Source organism: Dama dama, chromosome 18 (assembly GCF_033118175.1).
Source record: "Dama dama isolate Ldn47 chromosome 18, ASM3311817v1, whole genome shotgun sequence".
Classification (NCBI taxonomy): Eukaryota; Metazoa; Chordata; class Mammalia; order Artiodactyla; family Cervidae; genus Dama; species Dama dama.
The window spans coordinates 12,871,633-12,892,546 of record NC_083698.1 but is presented as its reverse complement, the minus strand read 5'-3'; the positions used below and the strand labels follow the sequence as shown (position 1 = coordinate 12,892,546).

Sequence of the window (20,914 nt, the reverse complement as noted above, 5' to 3'; positions counted from 1 at the left end):
ATGCCCCTTAAAACAGCATACAGTATACGATGTGACCTTGGTTACATGATGTTGTATTTTCTCTGCACATTTTAAAAACTCTTTACAGCAGCCAGGACCACCCCTGTGCGTGAGCTGTAGACTCATCCCCTACTATCCTTTTCTCTATCATTTCTCCTGGTTTTGCTTTTGTCTCTATTCTTTAACTCCTTGCCTGGGCTTTCTCTGTTGCCTACTGAACACATTCGAGTTGTTCCAGTCTTTGTTAAACCTCTTGAGAATCTCTTAATCAATCACTCCCTTTTGAAACGTTTCTTTGTCTTTTACAAAGTATAATTTGTGTATTTCACATACACTGTCCTTACAGACAACAGGCATATACTTCAAAACACTCCTGTATGACTGATGTATTACCTGTTATCTCTGGTGTCTTTCCAACATCTACACCAAGGCCCAATGTGCAAGACAGGGTGACTTCCTTTCTCTCTCCTACCCCCGTGTATTATCAGTCACCACACTAATTTCACCTCCTATTCCTTCCTCTAGCCCTATCCCATCCCTGGTTTCAAGTCCTCAGTCCGTCTTATCTGAATATCCCAACAGTGTGACCTTACCCCATCCTCCACGCCTCAAGCAGGACCCATCTATACTGTAATCCTGGCCATGCCACCGCCCTTGAAGCCCTTCAGTTAAGGTGCACACCCTTCACCATGGCACCCAGCACCCCCATGAATGGTCCCAACCCAGACTGTTCTTCCACCAGTTCCACAGCTCCTTACCCTTCATGACCCATCACTTTCATAACTTGTTCTGTTTCCTCAGTCATCTCTGGGCCTCTCTCTCCTCCTTATTTTCTCTGGCTGGAAAACCATCCCCCTCCACTTGACTGGGCTAATTCACAGCAACTTTGGTGCATTCATCTAGGCATCCTCTCCTCTAAGAGGTCTCCCCAGTACTCAGAGGTCCCGTAGTCATTGGGTAAAGGTTGCTGCCTTGACAGGTTATATGGACATTAACTGTTTATGTGCCAGCTTTCCCACTAGCCCTTAAGCTCTTTAAGGGTTGGGACCATCTCTCAAGTCATTTTGGTGTTCCTAGCACCTAACACAGTGCCTGGCAAGTAGCAGGCACTCAAATCAGTGTTAATTAATGAAAATGACTGGTAAAAAAACACTTTTGTTGCTAGGTTATATCCATAGTCTACAAAACATTTAAAGCCCTTTTCACTGACCTCCATTGCCTTAACTATAAATTTTGGTAGCAGAAGTAACTGAATGAAACTTTTATAAAGAGAAAGACCTCTGGGGGTTACACATTCTATTTTTACATTAAAATTTAACCTGTTTCTTTCAGTAGGGCCTATTTTGGCGGGGGGCGGGGGGGGGGGAGTCTTTGATCTCTGCCACCCTACTATCTACGGGGGAAATGATGTGGCCCTAGCACGTATAAGTTCTGTACTTATACATACAGCTGTTTGGTAGATCAACTTAGCTAGATTTAACCTAAAACTAGGCTTGCCAGAGACGTTACTTTTCTATTTCCCATCGACTAGTCAATGCTTCGGGATCTGGGATCTCTTAAATGACGCCCCCCGCCTCCCACCCCAGAGCGGAGCCCCTCTGAAAGGGAACCTACAGGGAACACTTGGATAAACCTGGGACCTAGGGTCGTTCTCAACTTCCCCAGCTGCGTGCCCCGCCTGTGGGTCTGAAGGCCCTGGAGCAGCCCCGGGAGCAGCCGAAGCCAACAGCTTCCCTCGCGAGGCCACCTGCTCCCAAAAGACGGTCGTGAACCCCGCCACCGCCTGCCGCCCCCGCTGCAGAGGTCAGCTGGACAGCGCAGCCGGGGTCACGTGCGCGGGGCCAGTCCACCGCCCCCAGACCCGGGCCCGCCCCGCAGCAGGGCAGAGGCCGTCCGGATCACGCGCGCCCCGGCGGCCCCGGCCAGGCCCAGCCAATGGGCTGGCGGCGCCCGCATGACCCGCGCCGGCAGGAGGGCGTGGGGAGGCAGGCCGGGCGCGCACGCTGCCGGGCTGTACCGCCGCCCTCGCCGCCGTCGGGACGGGAAGTGAGCTGCCCAGGTCCGCAGCGCCGGCGAGCAGTGAGAGCGTCCTGCAGCCCGCAGCTGCCGGCACCCAGGGCGAAGCATGGCGGCCGCCAAGGTAAGCGTCGGCCGGGGGCCGCGAGGGGCCCTGGTTCACGTGCTCGGTTGGTGCAACAGAGAAAGGAAACAGAAAGAGGCGCGCGGCGGCTGTTCCACCTTGCAGCAGCGGGAGGAGGGAGGTAGCCGTCCCTCCTGGGCCACACAAGCGGCGATTGCGGGGCCCAGGGCCCGGGGGCCCGACCTTGCAGCGGAAACTTTGCCGGCTGGACCCTCCCACTTGGCCGGGACTGGGAGTGGGTGCCCGGCGGGCGCGCGGCGGGCTGAGCCAAGGCCGGTGAAGAGGAGCGGGCGCGATGGCGTCCTGGGGTGGGAGAGGGCTCTGGGTCAGCAGGTCCCCTCGGCCACCCCAGCGCGCTCCTGCTCGTGACCCCGGTTGCTGTTGACCGGAGCTGCTTCCCGGGGCCACCGCCGGCGCCAAAGCCTGATCCTATTAGGTTTCAAAGGCTCCGCCCTCCCGCGGGTGGGGAAGTCACCTTGACTTCCGTTCTGGAGACTGTTGGAGCTGGCCAGCGCGCGTGTGCGTAAAAACTCCAGAGTACCTCCCCGCCCCACGCCCCCACTTCTCATCCTTCTCTCTGCTCTGAGCATCTGACAACACTTAACACACCGGCCTCTGAGCGTTTGAGAGGCTTCTTTATAGAAATGACAAAACAGATTGTCCTGGGAGCCTGTAACTCCTGTGAAGTTCTACTTAAAAGGAGTTCTGCGTAATGGGACTCATTCACTAGCCCAGAGGAAAGGCAGCTCCGACAGCTTGACCTTTCCTCTTTCACCGTTTCTTGAAACCTGGGCACCATTTCAGTCTCTTTGGACTCCATTTCAACTTTTTTTGGCAGAATACCATATTTAGTCCCAATCACTTGACTCATTGGAATTTATTGCTTTTAATTTTAAGTTCATGAAGGCAGCCCTTTAATCAAGCCTATACAACTTCCTAGCTCATTTTAAGTGTCGTGAACTTAAATATACCCAACATTTCAGACATTTGTCCTTAATCAAAACTCTGTGATAACCCTCAAGAGGAAAACATGGCCAACACATCATATTCCTATTTATTCGTGCAAACTAATCACATTTGCAATGGAAATTGTAAGCAGACAAATATATTTAAATGCTGTTCCATGACTTAAGTTTCTCCAGGCCTCCCAAAATCTGCAGGTTTTTCGGTGTTTCTAGAGTATGTGGCCTATGTGGCCCTTTTCTTTTCTGTAATTACTCCAGGTTCCATCCTAAGAAGGGCACTGTGAGTATACATGAGCAGACACATGTTCATATACAACTGTTTTAGGCAGATTCTCTGAGAATCACTGGAATTCATTTTTGGAGCCTACATTTACCCCTTTCCAACCTAACAACTTGTGACCTTTTCTTTGCATTAAATTTACATGCAATCAGAGTACAAGGGAACAATTATGTTCCCTTCAGGTGACTTCTTTCAGGAGAGTGGGTGGGAGTAGATACCCAAACTTTACTATTTTTACATCTGTAGATGAATTAAATAATTTTACTTAATTTGGAGATAGAGTGAGGAACTTAAATGGAGGAGTAGGCATGTAAGTGGAGTATAATACTGATTAACTAGTATGAAATTAAATAAATGACCTGGAAACAGGCTTAACTTTTGGGTTGTATTTTTATTAAACTGTCACATCATATCAATAAGGGCAGTTGAATTTTAGCCAAGTAGTGCGAGTCAGGGAAATGAGACATTTCATTTTTACTCTTTGGGAACTTGTGTTTTTATTTATTTATTCATCTAAACTTGCCTCTTTCCAGGATTTCTTATGGCTGACATCATATATACATATATTTATAAACCAACAAGACATGTCAAAATCAAGTCAGAGTAGATGAGAAAAACAGAAAGAAGGCAAAGTAAGATGAAGCAAGGACTAAGGTTAAGGGACAGTAAGGATGTAGGTACTTGCTAGAGGCGACTGAACCTTCTAGCAGCCAAAACAAAGAGGAAGTGAGGTCAGTTATTTGGGAGAGAGGTCCTCTTTTTCTGCTCTCTGAGGCAGTTTCTCCCCATCTCTTTTTATAAGCAGTGTGCAAACTGTGTTCATAACTACCTCATAACCACAGATGCAAGTGTGTGGATCCCATAAGGCCATTTCTTATAGTGTCTCTCATTCTAGCGCAAGGGCGGTGCAGTAAATGTAGTCTTTGTGTTGTGTGTGTGAGTCGCTCAGTCGTTTCTGACTCTGCAACGCCATGGACTGTAGCCTGCCAGGCTCCTCTGTCATGGGATTCTCCAGGCAAGAATACTGGAGTGGGTTGCCATTCCCTTCTCCAGGAGATCTTCCCAACCCAGGCATCGAACCTGGGTCTCGTGCATTGCAGGCAGACTCTTTACCATCTGAGCCACTAGGGAGGCCTAAATGAAGTCTTCAAAGGCCTCCAGATGAGCTGTGCTGGTCCACGATAGTCCAGGAATGCCCCTTACTTATTACCTTTGGACGCTCCCTGATTTTGTTCACTACTAGGCAGTGCTGTGAAGCCTGAGTTAAAGGCCATGCTCTTTGCTTTCTTGTGGAACACAGATACTCCATATTGAGCACAAATCCATAGACTCAGCAATCTTATCTAGGGATAGGGTTGACATCCCCTCTTAAAACTTGAGGAGCCTGACTAGGGAGAGAATCTCATCTCAATGGAGTGTCTAAGAAATTGGGCCCAGAATCTGAAACTCAATACTTGTAGGTGAATTCCAGCACTACTACGGTGGTGAATCATTTGAATATTTAAGCAAATTTGATATTTTCTGGGTGAATTTAGCCACACCTAGCAATTTGTTGATCTCCTTACCACTTACTTATTCTTAATTTTTTTGGTTATTGGCCCAAGTAAGAATAGTGCCATAACAAGAGTTAATAGGAGCATCATAGAAGGAGCCTGTTTCCCTCCAGGGTAGGGGGTGGAGAGGGGAGGTCTTCTCCAAGGTAGTGGTGGTTCAGAAGGAGTGGTTGGAGGAAGAGGGAAGATCACATCAGGGACGGGAAACAGCAGCTGAAAGAGAAGTGAGCGCACCTGCTGCATTTAGGGGATAACAGGTAATAAAATAAATAGAGTAGCTGACACCGTTTACTAGATGTGAGATTCAGTTCTTTAAAAAAAAAAAAATTCATTATTTATTTTTGTCTGTACAGGGTCTTTGTTGCTGCACTTGGGCTTTCTCTAGTTGCCGTGAACGGGGGCTCCTCTTCGAGGTGCATGGGCTTCTCACTGCACTGGCTTCTCTTGTTGCAGGGCATGGGCGCTAGGGCATGTTGGTTTTAGTTGTGGCGCGAGGGCTTAGTTGCTGTGAGATGTGTAAGATTTCTGCACCAGGGATGGTACCAGTGTCTCCTGCATTGGCAGGTTGGATTCTTAACCACAAGAGAAGCCCAAGATTCAGTATTAAGTGAGGTAATAATGAAAAGCATTATTAAGAAAAAAGTAAAAAAAAAAAAAAAAAAGTAGAAAAGCATTATTAAATGAGTCAATAAGACAATAACAAGCATTAACAAGACTGTTACTAATAAGCATTAATGGGCTTCTCTGGTAGCTCAGCTGGTAGAGAATCCGCCTGCAATGCAGGAGACCCCTGTTCAATTCCTTGGGAGGATCCCCTGGAGAAGAGATAGGCTACCAACTCCAATATTCTTGGGCTTCCCTGGTGTCTCAACTGGTAAAGAATCCGCCTGCAGTGCGGGAGAGCTGGGTTCAATCCCTGGGTTGGGAAGATCCCCTGGAGGAGGGCATGGCAACCCACTCCAGTATTCTTGCCTGGAGAATCCCTTGGACAGAGGAGCCAGGAGGGCTATAGTCCACGAGGTTGCAATGAGTCAGACACGACTGAGTGACTAAGCACAAGACCTATTATATAAGCATTAATAAAATGGTTAAAGACCTTTAATATTCTTATATGAGTTATAAACTATCATTTCTGGTTTATAGACGAACACTCTGGACACCAAGGGGTGATATAAGTGGCCTAAGACCTGAGAATTAAAAAGGAGCTGGGGTTCAGATCAGCCAGCCTGACTCCAGAGTCTGTGCTCTTAGCCTGTCCACCAGATTGTCTGCCTGGTAGTTTAGCATACTGGAGAGTAGAGTTTATGGGCAGCGGAGATGACTTGGGAGGGGAAATTAGATGCCTCTTTTTTCTTCAGACTTTTGTTTTGGTCTTGTAACTGTAAACCAGACTTTTAGTTTTGAGAACCACTTCCACAGTGCTTACTGTGTGCCAGGCACTTTCCCAAGCACTTTACAAATAATAATTCCATTATTCTTCATAATACCAAGCAGTAGCTGTGGTCTGCTTTTGTCCTCATTTTACAGGTGAGAAAACTGAGTTGCAGAGAGGTTAAGTAGTTTCCTCATGGTTGTAGAGAGAATAAGCACTGCAGCTTGGATTTGAAACCTTGCATTCTGTGCTCAGAGCCTCTGCCTCACCTTCTTAGGCCTTAAAAAGAGTTCCATTTGCATATGAGAATTCACATACTAACAATTATGGACTTATGTGTCTTCCCAATCCAGTGGTTTGTATCTATAGAATGCATTGGCACTCCGTATATGCTTGATGGGTTTCCCAGGTGGTGCTAGTGGTAAAGAACCCGCCTGCCAAGGCAGGAGACAAAAAAGATGGGGGTTCGATACCTGTGTTGGGAAGATCCCCGAGAGGAGGGCATGGAAACCCACTCCAGCATTCTTGCCTGGAGAATCCCATGGACAGAGGAGCCTGGCGGGCTACAGTCCAGTTGCAAAGAGTCGGACATGACTGAAATGAGTTAGCATGCATGCACACACATATGCTTGATTTTTAAGTGGCTTTTGAACAAGATTGCACAGGTCGGAAACTGTCATGTGCCTTTTTTAAAAACAGCTTTGCTGAGACATAGGTCATAGGCCGTACAATCACCCGTTTAAAGTGTACGTGTCAGTGGTGTTTTGCGTGTTCACGGAGTTGTGCGGCTATCACCTCTTCATTGACCAGGTAGAAATTTTAATCCATTGTTCACTAGTTAGGACTTGGGCTATATATTTGGCCTCCGTGTTTTTCATGCTTCTCATCAATAGTAACACCTTCTTCCAAGACTGGTTATTGAGGATAAACTGTGATTGAGTTTATTAAGGATATTCTTCAGGTTGAAGGTTTTCTTTTCCTTATGGTAAAAACTGCTCGGTATTTGGTGGTATGATACTGTTATGATAAAACAGACCAGTTTTTGTGCTGGGCAGGAAGGAAAGAATGTGTGAGTTGTTTTTATGCTGCCATGATGCTGGTAAGTTTCTGTCTGTGCTTCCACCGATGTTTGGATTTAGGGTTTTTTAAATTGATGGCGCTGGATTGGCCTTGGGTTTACATAACACAGCGTTCCTTACCCCTCCCTTCATTAATCCTGTTCCCTTTTGTAGAGAGAATAAGCACTGCAGCTTGGATTTGAAACCTTGCATTCTGTGTTCAGAGTCTCTGCCTCACCTTCTTAGGCCTTAAAAAGAGTTCCATTTGCATCTGAGAATTCACATACTAACAATTATGGACTTATGTATCTTCCCAATCCAGTGGTTTGTATCTATAGAATGCGTTCTCTCTACCAGATGAAGAAATGGAGTCCTAGGAAGGGCTGTGATTGGTCCTGTAATTGAAACTCCTTTGCTTTTTGCACTGTTGTAGACCGGGGTCCCAGTACATTGTCCCAGTACATTGTCGTCCTCTGTATGGGGATAACAGTGCTGGTCCCTGGGTCTCACCTAGAGGTTCTGATTCAGTTGGACTTAGGTGTGGCCTGAACCCCAAGGTTTTTGAATGCTCTCCAAGTGAATCAGATGTGCTTCTGAGGTTGCCAGCCACAGCTCTAGGCTGTTTTTCCTGCTCTTTGCTTCAGTCGATCCTCTGGTGGTTCCTTGGAATAAGGAAGGAATGCAGTGAGAAATGTAAATCCCTAATCCCTAGTATGTCATTTCAGAGGAGGGATATACGGGGATCCCTACAAGTTCTTTCTTGACAAGCTCTTTGCAGTCCTGCCCCATTTCACCTTCGTGCTTAGGCATCAAGTTTATATAGTTTGTAATTATCCTAGAATATAGGTTTTATCACCAAACTGGTGGAAAGCTTTTGTCTCTGCTGAAGTCTTGGTGGCTTGCTTTATCAGTGTAGCTGCTTGTAGGGGAAATGTCATAGAGGACTGTAAGGCTGGTCTTGCAGCCTTTTCTGTGGCTGACCTAGTTGGGTGCCCACGTGTTGTCCGTGTTGGGTCACAGGGCTTTACAAGTGTTGTTTAGCATATAGAGAGGGTGAGGAGAGGGGTGGGAAGTGTTGAAAGCCAGTGTGCAGGGTAAGAAAATCCAGCCGGTCTTCTTGGATATCGAGTTCTTTTGTTATGTTGCTGGAGGAACTCTTGACTCCTCCTGCCTCTTTGACCTTTTGTCCTGGGAGCAGCCTCTGCTTTTGTTGAGTTACATGGAAGCATTCCTTCCTGGGTTTCCCACTGTCCGTGAGGCTTATGTCTGCGGAGCATGGTCCAGTCCTACTCCCCCTGCTTGGCATTTGCTGCCTCATAAGCGCCTATCCTTCCCGCCGTGTTTTCTTGGATGCCTTTGGATGGGTCTCGGAACAGAGGCATGTGCGAACCTGCTGGTGTTCTTGCTTCTTGGGAGTAAGGAGGACATGCCCTCATCACAGTGATGTAATTCCCTTGGCACAGTACTGAATAGCAACTGAGCAAACCCTGTTTTTCATGCCCATTTTACCAGACCCTCTTGTTGGGTCAAGTCGACCCCATCAATGGTGGCTCTGGTCTCCTAGCTCAGAATTATCCCCAGTGACTAACTTGTAGAGTGGTGGTCTAGTTTGTTGTTTGGAAACGTTTAAAAGATAAGAGTACTCATGCTTACCATTTCCTTTGGAAGTTTGCTGTGTGGTTGCATGAGTGAAAATAGGCCTGGATGGTTCCCTTTGACTTTAGGTGCTGACAACATAGCAAAGTTGGCAGTGTTGAAATTCTTAGCAATTCAACCTAAATAAACCACTCTATTTAATGACTGCTATTAGGCTAGTAGCTTTGTCTTGATTTCCACATGTACTCACAGTTTCCACATGTTTTCCCTGAAACCTGTTGACTTGATATGAAAGTCAGATATTTCAAGATCCACTTACTGTTTTATGGTAAAATATCTTTTGCATAAGATGGTACAATTTGTAAGAAAATTGTCTAAGTAAGTCTAGGGGAAGAGAAAGTTTCCCTCCATTCTGTTAGGGTTCCTGGCTGGAACTAAAAATCAAAGTGACAAGGACAGATGAACCAAAAACAAAGCATACACATTTTGTTGAATTTTTGTGTGTACCTGAGAACCTGCACAAGAAGTGAAAGTGACCAGAGTAGGAAGCTTTAAAATCTTTTGGACAGGGAAAAATAAATTTGTAAAGAGGTGACAAGACAAAGGGGTTTGTGCTCGGGGTAGGAAATGGTGAAGAAGTAACTGGGAAGATAAGGGCGAGTTTAACAAGGGTTGTCTGTGTGCATTTCTCAGCCCTAACTTGCCCATCTTTGGTGAGGAGATTGTCTTCCCTCCTCCTGGCACGGGGATGGTCCTCTCTGCAGGGGAGTTTATGACCTGTTTCAGGAAAGAAGGTGGGGTTGGGAGGACGGTCAGAGCGACCTTCCCCTTTCTGCTGTTTTCTGAAACTCCTTCAGCTTGAGATACTGAATGCACCACATTTTGAGGACGCATATCCTGAACCTTGTCATAAGTCTGATTTGAACGGGGTTTTTAGACCTAAGTGCACATTTAGTAGTTTTTCTTGAGTCTGACATGATTTGTATCTGTCCGACCCCGGGCACGGTTGTAGTCTGAGATGCGGAGAAGCCCCAGCTGCTCAGTCAGCACCACTTTCTCATGTGGGAAAAGCATCAAGAACTTTTTTTAATCAGTAGCTCTGGTTGAGTGAGAGAGCTTTGGACTGGAAGGCAGGAAAACCTAGGTTACAAGTCCAGTGCTTCGACTGATGGTGAGAACATAAAGCCTGACTTCTCTGGGGTTCAGGGTCCCCCCTGTGGAAAACAGGGCCTGTGATGAGCAAATGAAATATAATGTGGGAAAGCATTTGAGGACTATGAGCTGCTGTAGAACTGCGAAGTAATATCTGCTGGAGACTGTGGGACATTTCCACCTAACTGAAAACTGGGGACGTATTCACAGATATTACTTGGGTCTTCCAAAGAATCCCCCTGCCAATGCAAGAGACCTGGGTTCAATCCCTGGGTTGGGAAGATACCCTGGAGAAGGAAATGGCAACCCTTTATAGTGTTCTTGCCTGGGAAATCCCATGGACAGAAGAGCCTGGTGGATTACAGCCCATGGGGTTGGAAAGAGTCAGACACAACTGACTGAGCACATGAACAGGTATATTTGACCTACTTGCACAGAAGATGGTGTGCTTCCTTAAGCTCATGGTTTACTAAGTAGTCATCTAGTAGTGGCTAGGCAGTCTGTCTGCTTCAATAACCAAATTCTCTTTAGTGGTCTTCCTGGAGCCTGGCAATTGGAAGTTTATGGTCCAAGGATGAGGAGCATTGGTTTTACGCAGGAGCGTGTTAGAATTGCAGCATCTACACACTCATCCCAGGGACAAAGACTCTGTGGCTTCAGGATCTGCATTTTAAATAGCTCCCAGGTCTGGAACTCTTGTCACTGTGTGATTAAACAGATTAAACTGAACTAAACAGATTAAACTGAACTAAGGGTACAGTGTCTTTCCATTTGGTTGTAAATCAATGCAATTTTTGCAGAATTAAATCCATAGTGATAAAACCCAGTATAAAATTTTGGGTTCTTTGGGCTAATTTTGATTCCACTGGTGCCAGTGTATTATTTTAGAACACGTCTCTGATTTATTATTTAAAGGTTATCAGCCAATCAGTCAGTAAAAGCCGCTCAGTGGTGTCCGACTCTTTGCAACCCCATGGACTGTAGGATTTCCCAGGCAAGCATACTGAAGTGGGTTGCCATTTCCTCCTCCAGGAGATCTTCCCAACCCAGGGATTGAAACCAGGTCTTCTACATTGAATTCTTGACCATCTGAGCCACCAGGGAAGCCTATTTAAGGGTTATAACCTTCTCCATTTCTTTGCTGCCTACTTGTACTTAAAGTCCTTGAAAAGAAATTTATGCCCATTCTATTTTTGACATTCTCTTCTAAGAGTCACCAGTGATCTCTGTTCTGAAACTGTTGGCATGTTCTCCTTTATTTGTGACCTCACAGGATCGTGACCTGCTCTTTCCTTCCTGGGACGCCTTCTGTCAGCTTTCATGACGTGCCCTCTCCTGGTTGGCCCCTTAGGTCCCTTCTCCTTGGCCAGCTTCTTTTTGTCCTTCTGCTCCCCTTGACTCCCCCACTCTGAAATGCTGGTGTCCCCCAGGCCTCCACCTGACAACTGATGTTCCACGGCAGCTCTCTCAAGCACCAGCCTTGCGTTTTTGGCTTTTTGTTGGAAATCTCAACTTGTCTGTCTCAGAGATATTCCAGACTCTGTTTATTAGAATTGAATTCATCTTCTTGATCACTCCTCACCTGTAGCTGCAGTTCAGCTTTCCTACTAGTTCAAGTTTCTGGTTGGTTCACTCAGTACCTTTGTGGGCAGCTGGGAGAGACTCCACTGGTGGGAACCTGGACACGGGCAAAGAGATGGGTCAGTTAGACCTTTCTGGGTCCCTGGAGCAGGTGTGTCTCATCTCCTCCATTTTTTAGCTTCAGATCCTCATTCCTTTTTAGCTCCAGCACTGCCTTAGCTCTAAGCTGATTTTGCCTTTGGTCTCTTCCCTGCATTTTCTCTCCACTCTGGAGTGCCTGAAACTGTCAAGGAAGTTTCTAAAATTGGCTCATGTATCCATGTTGAGAGCAGTCCTGTGTTCATGGGTACAGTGCTTGACAGTTTTTTTAAAATGCATTCAAGTGTGTTATTGATTGCAGCTATATGCCATCTCCTATACTGATTGCTGGGTTTCGCTAAACGAGTAAGCTATTGGACTTGTTTTCAGGACCTCACAGTCTACAGAGATTAAAATGACCAAATAATGTGAAGACCTAAGCTTCATTATTTGATCTTTATCATCTACAAGATGATAGGGAATAGGGAAGGTGTTACCTCATCTGAGAAAGGTTAGGTTCAGAAGGGTCGTGCAAATAGCAGTGACAACAGCAGCTGACCAAAGCCAAACACTGTTGTAGGCACTTCGTGTGTGAAGTCATGTAGTCTGCAGAGCAGTCCCCGGCATGGGAGTGCCATTATTGTCTCCATTGCCCCGTGGGGCAGCTCATCTGTGCAGAACGGTGAAGTCTCGAGGCACAGAGAGGTTCAGTGAGTTGCCCCAGGTCACACAGCTTTCAAGCTCAGAGCTGTGGCTTGCACACAGGCAGCCTGGCCTCTCAAGGCACATAGCGACTGCACTGCCTGGCCCTCTTGAGTTTACCTGGCTGCACAGGGTGGCTTCATTATGTCCTGAGAATAGAAACGCAGTCTCGTTAGCCAGATTCTGCCTCCTGGGTCTTGGCCCTTGTCTGACTTTTCCAGTGTTAGCTCATGCTCATTCCCTTCTCATACCCTTCACAGCGGTTTGTATTATAAATGGGACATGTCCAACCCCTGTTCAGATTCCCTGCCATAAAGCTGTGGCAACAGTGTAGCAGGAAAAAAAAGGGGGCGGGGGAGCCTGTTTGTTGGTTTAATTTAGAGCTCAGTCAGAAGCAGGAATGTTCCTTGTCCTCCTTCTACATTGGTGGGCAGATTTTGTTTTTTTTGTTTTTTTTTAGTTCTTTCCTTCAGTTTTAGGGAAAAGCGGTCTTAATTGTGTTTTCTCTTTCCTTGAAGTGTCTGTAAGGATGTTAAAACCCATGCTCTAGTTTTCACAGTTGGTTTGTCCCGACCAAGATTCAGACACAGCCTGCACATGGCATTTGGTTGATATGTCTTTTAACTCTTGTGAGTCTATAGGTTTGGCTCCCCATCTTTTTGTGTGCCTGCTTGCAGTTTATTTGATGAGTGACTTGGGTCATCTTTCCTATAGTTTCCCACAGTTTGGACTTTGCTGACCGAACCCTGCCCCGCCCTCCCCGCCCCAGTGTTCCTTTGTCCCCAGTGTTCCTGACAATTGATAGTTAGATGTGGACGCTTGATTGAATTTAAGGTTTTATTTATTTTTATTTTTTGCTTTTGGCTAGAATACTTCCTAGGTGGTTGCTGGCTGTCTCTCTCAGGTTACTGGACCCTTGGTATTGGATACACACATCAGGAGGCACATAATTCCTGGTTATTCCTCCGTTGTTATGTTTGGTGAGTGGGTTTGGATACTGCCTTCCTGATCCACCAGCATTTTGCATAATGGTTTCTTTTAGTTGGCTAGGTTTTAATATTCACACTTATTCTTTCTGGTGCATTGTGTTTTTTCATCTTCTAAACACACACACGTGTGCCTGTGTGTTTGTGTACACGTATATATATGTACACATCATGTATAGTACAATGAGTGTGTCTCACAGCTAAAACAAATGGTGGCTACTAAAATCAATTGGATATTAATTAAGGGGTATGGAGTTTGTGTTCGGGATGATGAAATGGATATGCTGACGATTGTACATTGTGAATGTACTCATTGCCACTGAATTGTACACCTAAAATGTTAATTTTTATGGATGTTTTATAACTATAAAAACAAATCAGTTGAAAATGGATTGTAGCATACTGACTTTTTAAAAAGGCCCATCATTCCATGACAATTATTCTTCCTCAAGAAGAGTCAAAGTGAGATGGAGGTGGGGAGGTGAAGTTCTTATTTTCTGAACAATGCCAACTAATAAAGTAGAAGTTATGATAGAACTAGAAAAAAAAATTGTTTGGCAACCTGCAGGTAATAATTGATTCAGGCAAGTGTCCTCAGTGGATGCTAAAATCTTCAGTAAAAGATTGTTGGAATCCTCTGTATCTCAGAGTGAAAGAGTTAGTCACTCAGTTGTGTCTGACCCCATGAACTGTGTAGCCCGCCAGGCTCCTCGGTCCATGGAATTCTCCAGGCCAGAATACTGGAGTGGTAGTCATTCCCTTTTCCAGGGGATCTTTCCAACCCAGGGATGGACCCTGGGTCTCCTGCATTATAGGCAGATTCTTTACCATCTGAACCACTAGGGAAGAGTATTTCCTTATAAATTACTTACCAACTACAAAGGGGAAAAGATACCTTTACAACAGAGGACTTGGCCTCCATCTGTGATCCAATTTAACATTACTGGGAAGAGGGAGAAGCTAGCGTGGAGCTACCCGCTGGTGTGATGTGATGGAAAATACACAACGTGACCTTTAGAGATTTCCTGCCAAAGTGTGGTGTGTGAATCTAATCATGAGGAAACAATTATACATACCCAGAAAGTAGGACATTTCGTAAGACCTCTGGTCTGACTTTAAAAATGCCAGTCTTATGAATGAAAAGGCTCGAATAAAGGAGGCTCCCAAACAGACATAACAACCAAATGCAGTGTTTGAAACTGGATCCAAAACAAATAAAAGAATGGCCCTGTTGGAGCCATTTGAATAAGGAGTTTACATTCAGTGATACTGTATTAGTTGGCTGGGGCTGCCATAACAAAGTACCGCAGGCTGAGTGGCCTAAACAACAGAAGTTTATTTTCCCACAAACCTACAGGCTGGGAGTCCAAGACCAAGGTGTAGGCAGGGCTGGTTTCTTCTGAGGCCCCCCTCCTTGGCTCATGGATGGCCTTTGTCTCCTTGTGTCTTGACGTGGTCTTTCCTCTGTGTCTGTGTCCTCATTTCTTCTTCTTGTAAGGACACCAGTCTTAATGGATTAAGGCCTACTTTAATGACCTCAGGTTACCTTAATTACTACTTTGAGTATCCTATCTCCAAATACAGGTATATTCTGAGGTCCTGGGGGTTAAGGCTTCAACATATGAATTTGGCGGTGGGGGGGCAGGGGGAACACAGTTCAGCCATAACAGATGATATTAAATTTTTAAATTGCCTTGGGAGAGAGAGTGATAATGATGTTCTGAAGGAAAATGGTCCTAGTTTTGTTTCTTATACTTTATGTTTTCCACTAGATTTTAAGCCGAGAGCTGGACCCTCACAGTACATGTTCCATAACATTCAGACACCGTTTGTTGAATTGCTCATCTACTTGGGGGTGCCACCCATGGCAAAATGAAAGGGGGCAGGAGATTCTTCTGTTGCATGTGTGTGGTTTGTCAGAAACTTTCCCTAATAAACCATTTTTCTCAAGCCATCCGTCACTGAACAAACAAACAAAAAATACTAACTTGGAATACTTGAGGATTGTGTGTGAGTCACCTCCAAGAGCGCACATGATGGGGAATGATAGCTGCTTAGTAAACCCCGGCAGGGATCTGGCCATTCAAGGTGGATGAATCTCCATGACTACAAAGTAGCTGCTTCGGAAGGAGGCTCCTGGAGAAATGTGCTTTCTTGTGACTAAGAAGGTCTGGCTGGATTAAAGGGAGACAGTTTCAGCAGGTCCAAACCAGATGTCCATTGCTGCTGTTTCAGACCAGCTGCTCCCAGTAGCATATTGGGTCCTGCAAGTGGTTTGACCAGGAAGGCTGGTGATGTGTCAGCTCTCTTATCTGACTCTGCCAGGCCCCCTGGCAAGGACTTTCATTCCTTGTGAATCTTCACACACTAATTTTTTTATGGTTGGCTCTGGGTCTTTGTTACTGCATGCGAGCTTTCTTTAGCTGAAGTGAGTGGGCCTCTCATTGACTTCTCTTGTTGTGGAGCATGGACTCTTGGGCGCATGGGCATCAGTAGTTGTGGCACACCTGCTTAGCTGCTCTATGGCTTGTGGGATCTTCCTGGACCAGGGATCAAACCCATGTCTCCTGCATTGGCAGGCTGAATCCCAACCACTGGACCACCAAGGAGATCCCACGCGCTTATGTTATTGCAGGTTGATTTGACTCTGCATTTCAGGATTCCACTTTCTTTCCATTGTGAACTGAGACAGGAATCCAGATCCAGAAATAAAAGGTAGTTAGCTCAGCCCCTGGTTTTCTAATGGTGGTTCTTGGAGCTTTCTGTTAGTCTATGTTTGGTGTCCACCTGCAGTTTAAGAAGATCCTGGTCTTGACCTTTGCCCACTTTTCCATTGGGTTATTTGCCTTCTCATATTGACTTGGTCCAAGAGCGCTTTTAAATTAAGAACTTTGGCCTTTTGTCCTATTACACATTATTTATATATTTATTTTTGCAATTGTTTGATGTTTAACTGGCTCATACACATTTTCAACTTTTACAACCTTGTATGTTACATGTTTGGGCTTCCCTGATGGCTCTGATGGTAAAGAATCTGCCTGCAATGCACGAGACCCAGGTTCGATCCTTGGGTTGGGAAGATCCCCTGGAGAAGGGAATGGCCAGCCACTCCAGAATTCTTGCCTGGAGAATTCCACGGACAGAGGAGCCATTAATCTTTTCCTGTATGGCTCTTGCATTCTGGGTCGTCTGTCATGTTTAAACACAGCTTTCCCTTTTAGTATTACACAAGAAACCACTCGTGTTTGATATCAGATGGAAGGTAGGGAGCCGGTATAATTTCTGTTGCTGTTCCATCCCACAAGGTCATGAACTCCCATTAGCGCCACATCATCAGCCAGTGTGACCTGCTGCCAGGTCAGCCCAGACACTCTGCTGGCTCAGACTCTGATTCGTTCCAAAAGCCAAGAGAGCCTTGCATTAGGGCTCAGCTGTCCACCGATGCCTCCGTCAGCGGGGCCGCTGTGAATACAGAAAGGTTGCACATAGCTGGGAAGCAGGGAACTGCTGGATTCTGTCCCAGGTTATGCTACTTTCATTCAGTCCTGATTCTCATTCTCTCTTGGTAACAGATGAGAAAAACAGTATGTCACATTGCTGGTTAGCAAGAGAATCAAAATTTAAACATTCATTTGCAAAGTCCATAAAATAGGGGCAAATAGCATTCTATGTGGGAAATCTGGTTAGAAAATCTTCCAGGAGGAACTGGCATTTGACTTAAAACTTAAAAAAAAAAAAAAATACCCTTTTTAAAAGCATGTCTCCTAATGGAAAATTTCCATAGGAAATTAGAACAGCGTAACAAACTCTTATGTCCCTTTCTAGCCACTTTCAGAAGTTATCAATTTATGGATGATGTTGTTAATTTATACCACACCCTCTCTTGTCTTCCCATCCTCCTGATTTTTTCAAAGCGAACCCCTGACATCATACCTGTAAATATTATGCTTTATCTCCAAAACAGATTTTTCTAAAGCACAACTGAAATATCATTGTCATGTCAAAAAAAAAAAAAAAAAAAAACAGTGCCTCTTCAGTATGATCAAATATCTATTCTGTATACATTTTACACATTTCCACTATCATCTTGGAGAAGGAAATGGCAACCCACTCCAGTATTCTGGCCTGGAGAATCCCATGGACAGGGGAGCCTGGCGGGCTACAGTCCATGGGATCACAAGGAGTCAGACACGACTGAGTGACTAAACCATCACTATCATCTCACAATTTTTAAAATTGTTTTACGAATGGTCATCTAAATGAGGCCCAGGATTGCAGTTGGTTGATGTGACCTAATTTTGTTTACCCTCCAGGTTCTCTGCTTAATCTCGTGTTCTCTCTTCCTTTTGAAAGTCTTTTTATTTTTTTTTATTTTTTAAAATTAAATAAACAGGTAGTTTATTAAAGTGCTTTTCTTTTTTTTTTTAATTATTATTTTTTTCCAGTGGGTTTTGTCATACATTGATATGAATCAGCCATGGATTTACATGTATTCCCAATCCCGATCCCCCCTCCCACCTCCCTCTCCACCCGATTCCTCCGGGTCTTCCCAGTGCACCAGGCCCGAGCACTTGTCTCGTGCATCCCTCCTGGGCTGGTGATCTGTTTCACCATAGATAGTATACATGCTGTTCTTTTGAAATATCCCACCCTCACATTCTCCCACAAAGTTCAGAAGTCTGTTCTGTATTTCTGTGTCTCTTTTTCTGTTCTGCATATAGGGTTATCGTTATCACCTTTCTAAATTCCATATACATGTGTCAGTATGCTGTAATGTTCTTTATCTTTCTGGCTTACTTCACTCTGTATAATGGGCTCCAGCTTCATCCATCTCATTAGGACTGGTTCAAATGAATTCTTTTTAATGGCTGAGTAATATTCCATGGTGTATATGTACCACAGCTTCCTTATCCATTCATCTGCTGATGGGCATCTAGGTTGCTTCCATGTCCTGGCTATTATAAACAGTGCTGCGATGAACATTGGGGTGCACGTGTCTCTTTCAGATCTGGTTTCCTCAGTGTGTATGCCCAGAAATGGGATTGCTGGGTCATATGGCAGTTCTATGTCCAGTTTTTTAAGGAATCTCCACACTGTTTTCCATAGCGGCTGTACTTGAAAGTCTTTTTAATGTAAAGATTGAAATTGTGAACTCAGTTCAAATTGTGGCTCTGGGCAAGTACCTCTGTGTACCTCAGTTTCCTCATCTATAAACGGACCAAGGTTGTTTTTCCTTCCTGGGTTATTGCAGGGGGCAGTTAATGCACTCATGTTTCTAAAGCTTAGAGCTGGACCTGGACATAGAAAGCTTTGCAGAAGTGTGAACTTCCAAGGGGGTTTGGAACCAGAGCACGTGCCCAGGGTCATGTTGGAAGTCGTGGGGCAGGGTGGAGGAGGACTTGCTTCAGTGAAATTGTGCACAGTCTTTGGGACGAGTATCCCAGCTATGCAGAGGGCTCCTGTTGGTTTTCTTTTAACTTCTTGCTGGATTCTTGACTATTCTTCAATTATATGATGCTGATATGCAGCAGAAATTTGAACAGGTAAGGTATTATTTAGTGAAAGCAACTTTCTATTGTCCTGTGATTTGCTGCTTTCTCTTCCTCTGCATTTATTAAGTTAGCTATTCTCTCCCAGAAGCCATTTTAACTTTCTGTGGCATTATCTGGGCTCCTGCAACCTGTGATCTCCTAAGTAGAACCTTTCAGCACTTTATAAATATGTCATATACTTTTTATATTCCTTTGTTCCCCATCAGAACATACATCCCAGTCTTCAGAACAGCACAATCAGTTTTATTCAGTTAAGGAGCAGTAGTCATTTGACACTTGCTAATATGTAACACATTATATTGGGAGTGGTAATTACAACTGCAGCTGGTTCCTAATTATACTGTAACCTTGATGCCTTAAAAAAAAATTGAGACTGAGTTCAGCATATAATACTGAGAATAACATTCTGCATTAGGTAAATCTGCCATCCACCTAACCATGGGTGTTTATGTATCATAATGCCAAATCAAAAAGACTTTATTTTAAATTGCTTTCAGCTACCGTGTTGTCCAGTAGCACCATTCATAAGGATAGCTTAAAGTCCCCCTCTTTGATTGCCAAATTCTTGGCACATCCTCCAGATATTAATAGTATAGTTAGTGTGAAAACGACCTGGGCTCTAGCGTCATTATTGCTCTGTGATTTGCTACCACTCATTTAAGACCAGGTGTCTTAAATGCCGCAGCTTTGTCATCTGGAGTCTGGGGATGTTTGTTTGTTTGTTTGAACTTTTTATTCTGTACTGAGGTATAGCTGACTAACAATGCTGTGATAGATTCAGGTGGAGAGCAGAGGGACTCAGCCACACGTACACATGTGTCCTTTCTCCCCCAAGCTCCCGTCCCATCCAGGCTGCCGCATGACATTGAACAGAGTTCCCTGCGCTGCACAATAGATCCTTGTTGGTGATCCATTTGAAATATACAAGTGTGTACATGTCCATCCCAAACCCCCTGACTGCCCCTTCCCCCAGACAACTGTCAGTTTGTTTTCTAAGTCTGTGAGCGAAGTCTGGGGCTATTAGTGGTTCTTCACTTTAGATAGTTTTGGTGATCTTTAAGTGAGATCAGGCATAAAGATCAGGCGTAAAGCCTTTAGGACATGCCTAGCCTAGAGTTAAGGGCCCAGTAAAAGTTAGCTGGTCAGTGTTAATGGCTGTAATCCAGTGATAAACAACCCAGTCCGAGACTTTACCTCTACCACCCCTGACCCCAGCAGAGTGATGGTCTTAGTTCTGCCGTCACTCTTAATTTGTGGTGGCAGGTATCATCACATGCTTTGTACCAGCCACTTGCTGATAAGTTTGTCGTCGCCCCCCTCCCCCCACTCCTGGAGGGGTGGGGTCTCCGGTTATTTGGCGTTGTCCCCTTCATTCCTGGCGCTGGGCCTGGTCCATGGTGGTCTTCCCAGAGGTGGCTGGGTTTTCTTGCATGAGCAAGTGAAGCAGCACCGTCTCAGGCAGTGCTTCTCCCGGGGGTGGAGTAGTTTTGCTCCCAGGGGAAAACCTGGTACCGTCTGGAGACTGTTGGTTGTCACGTCTGGGAGAAGGGGTTGCTACTGGCATCTGATGATTAGAGGCCAGGGATGTTGCTCAGCATCCTACGATGCACCAGACCCTCCTCCAAAGTGAAGAATGATCCAACCCAAAATGTCAGCAGGGCCAAGGTTGAGAAACCCTGGTTTAACCCTTGACTGCCTTAGGTTGTGGACCCGTGGGAAAGGCATGGGGCTTGGGGCCCATCAACTGTTTGTTTGCAGTTTTCTTAACTGTAAAATAAAAGAATCCAACCTACTTCAAGGAGACTTTGAAAAGAAAGGGGGATTATACAGATGTGTGCCTAGCGACTCTGCCTGATTCGTTTCACTTTGATAGGTCCTGGCCACCCGTGATCTTTTTAA

The 20,914-nt window shown here is 45.2% G+C and overlaps 1 protein-coding gene across 2 annotated transcripts in view; it reads left to right on the top strand.

The window, feature by feature from the left end:
* Positions 1-1,990: 1,990 nt before the first annotated feature.
* SLC25A13 (solute carrier family 25 member 13) overlaps positions 1,991-20,914 on the top strand; it is a 227,306-nt gene continuing 208,382 nt past the window's right edge. For both annotated transcript variants that reach the window (XM_061164932.1, XM_061164931.1), the window contains exon 1: positions 1,991-2,140. In XM_061164932.1, the coding sequence (XP_061020915.1) occupies positions 2,126-2,140 (15 nt within the window). In that variant the 5' untranslated portion in view covers positions 1,991-2,125. The remainder of the gene's footprint in view (positions 2,141-20,914) is intronic.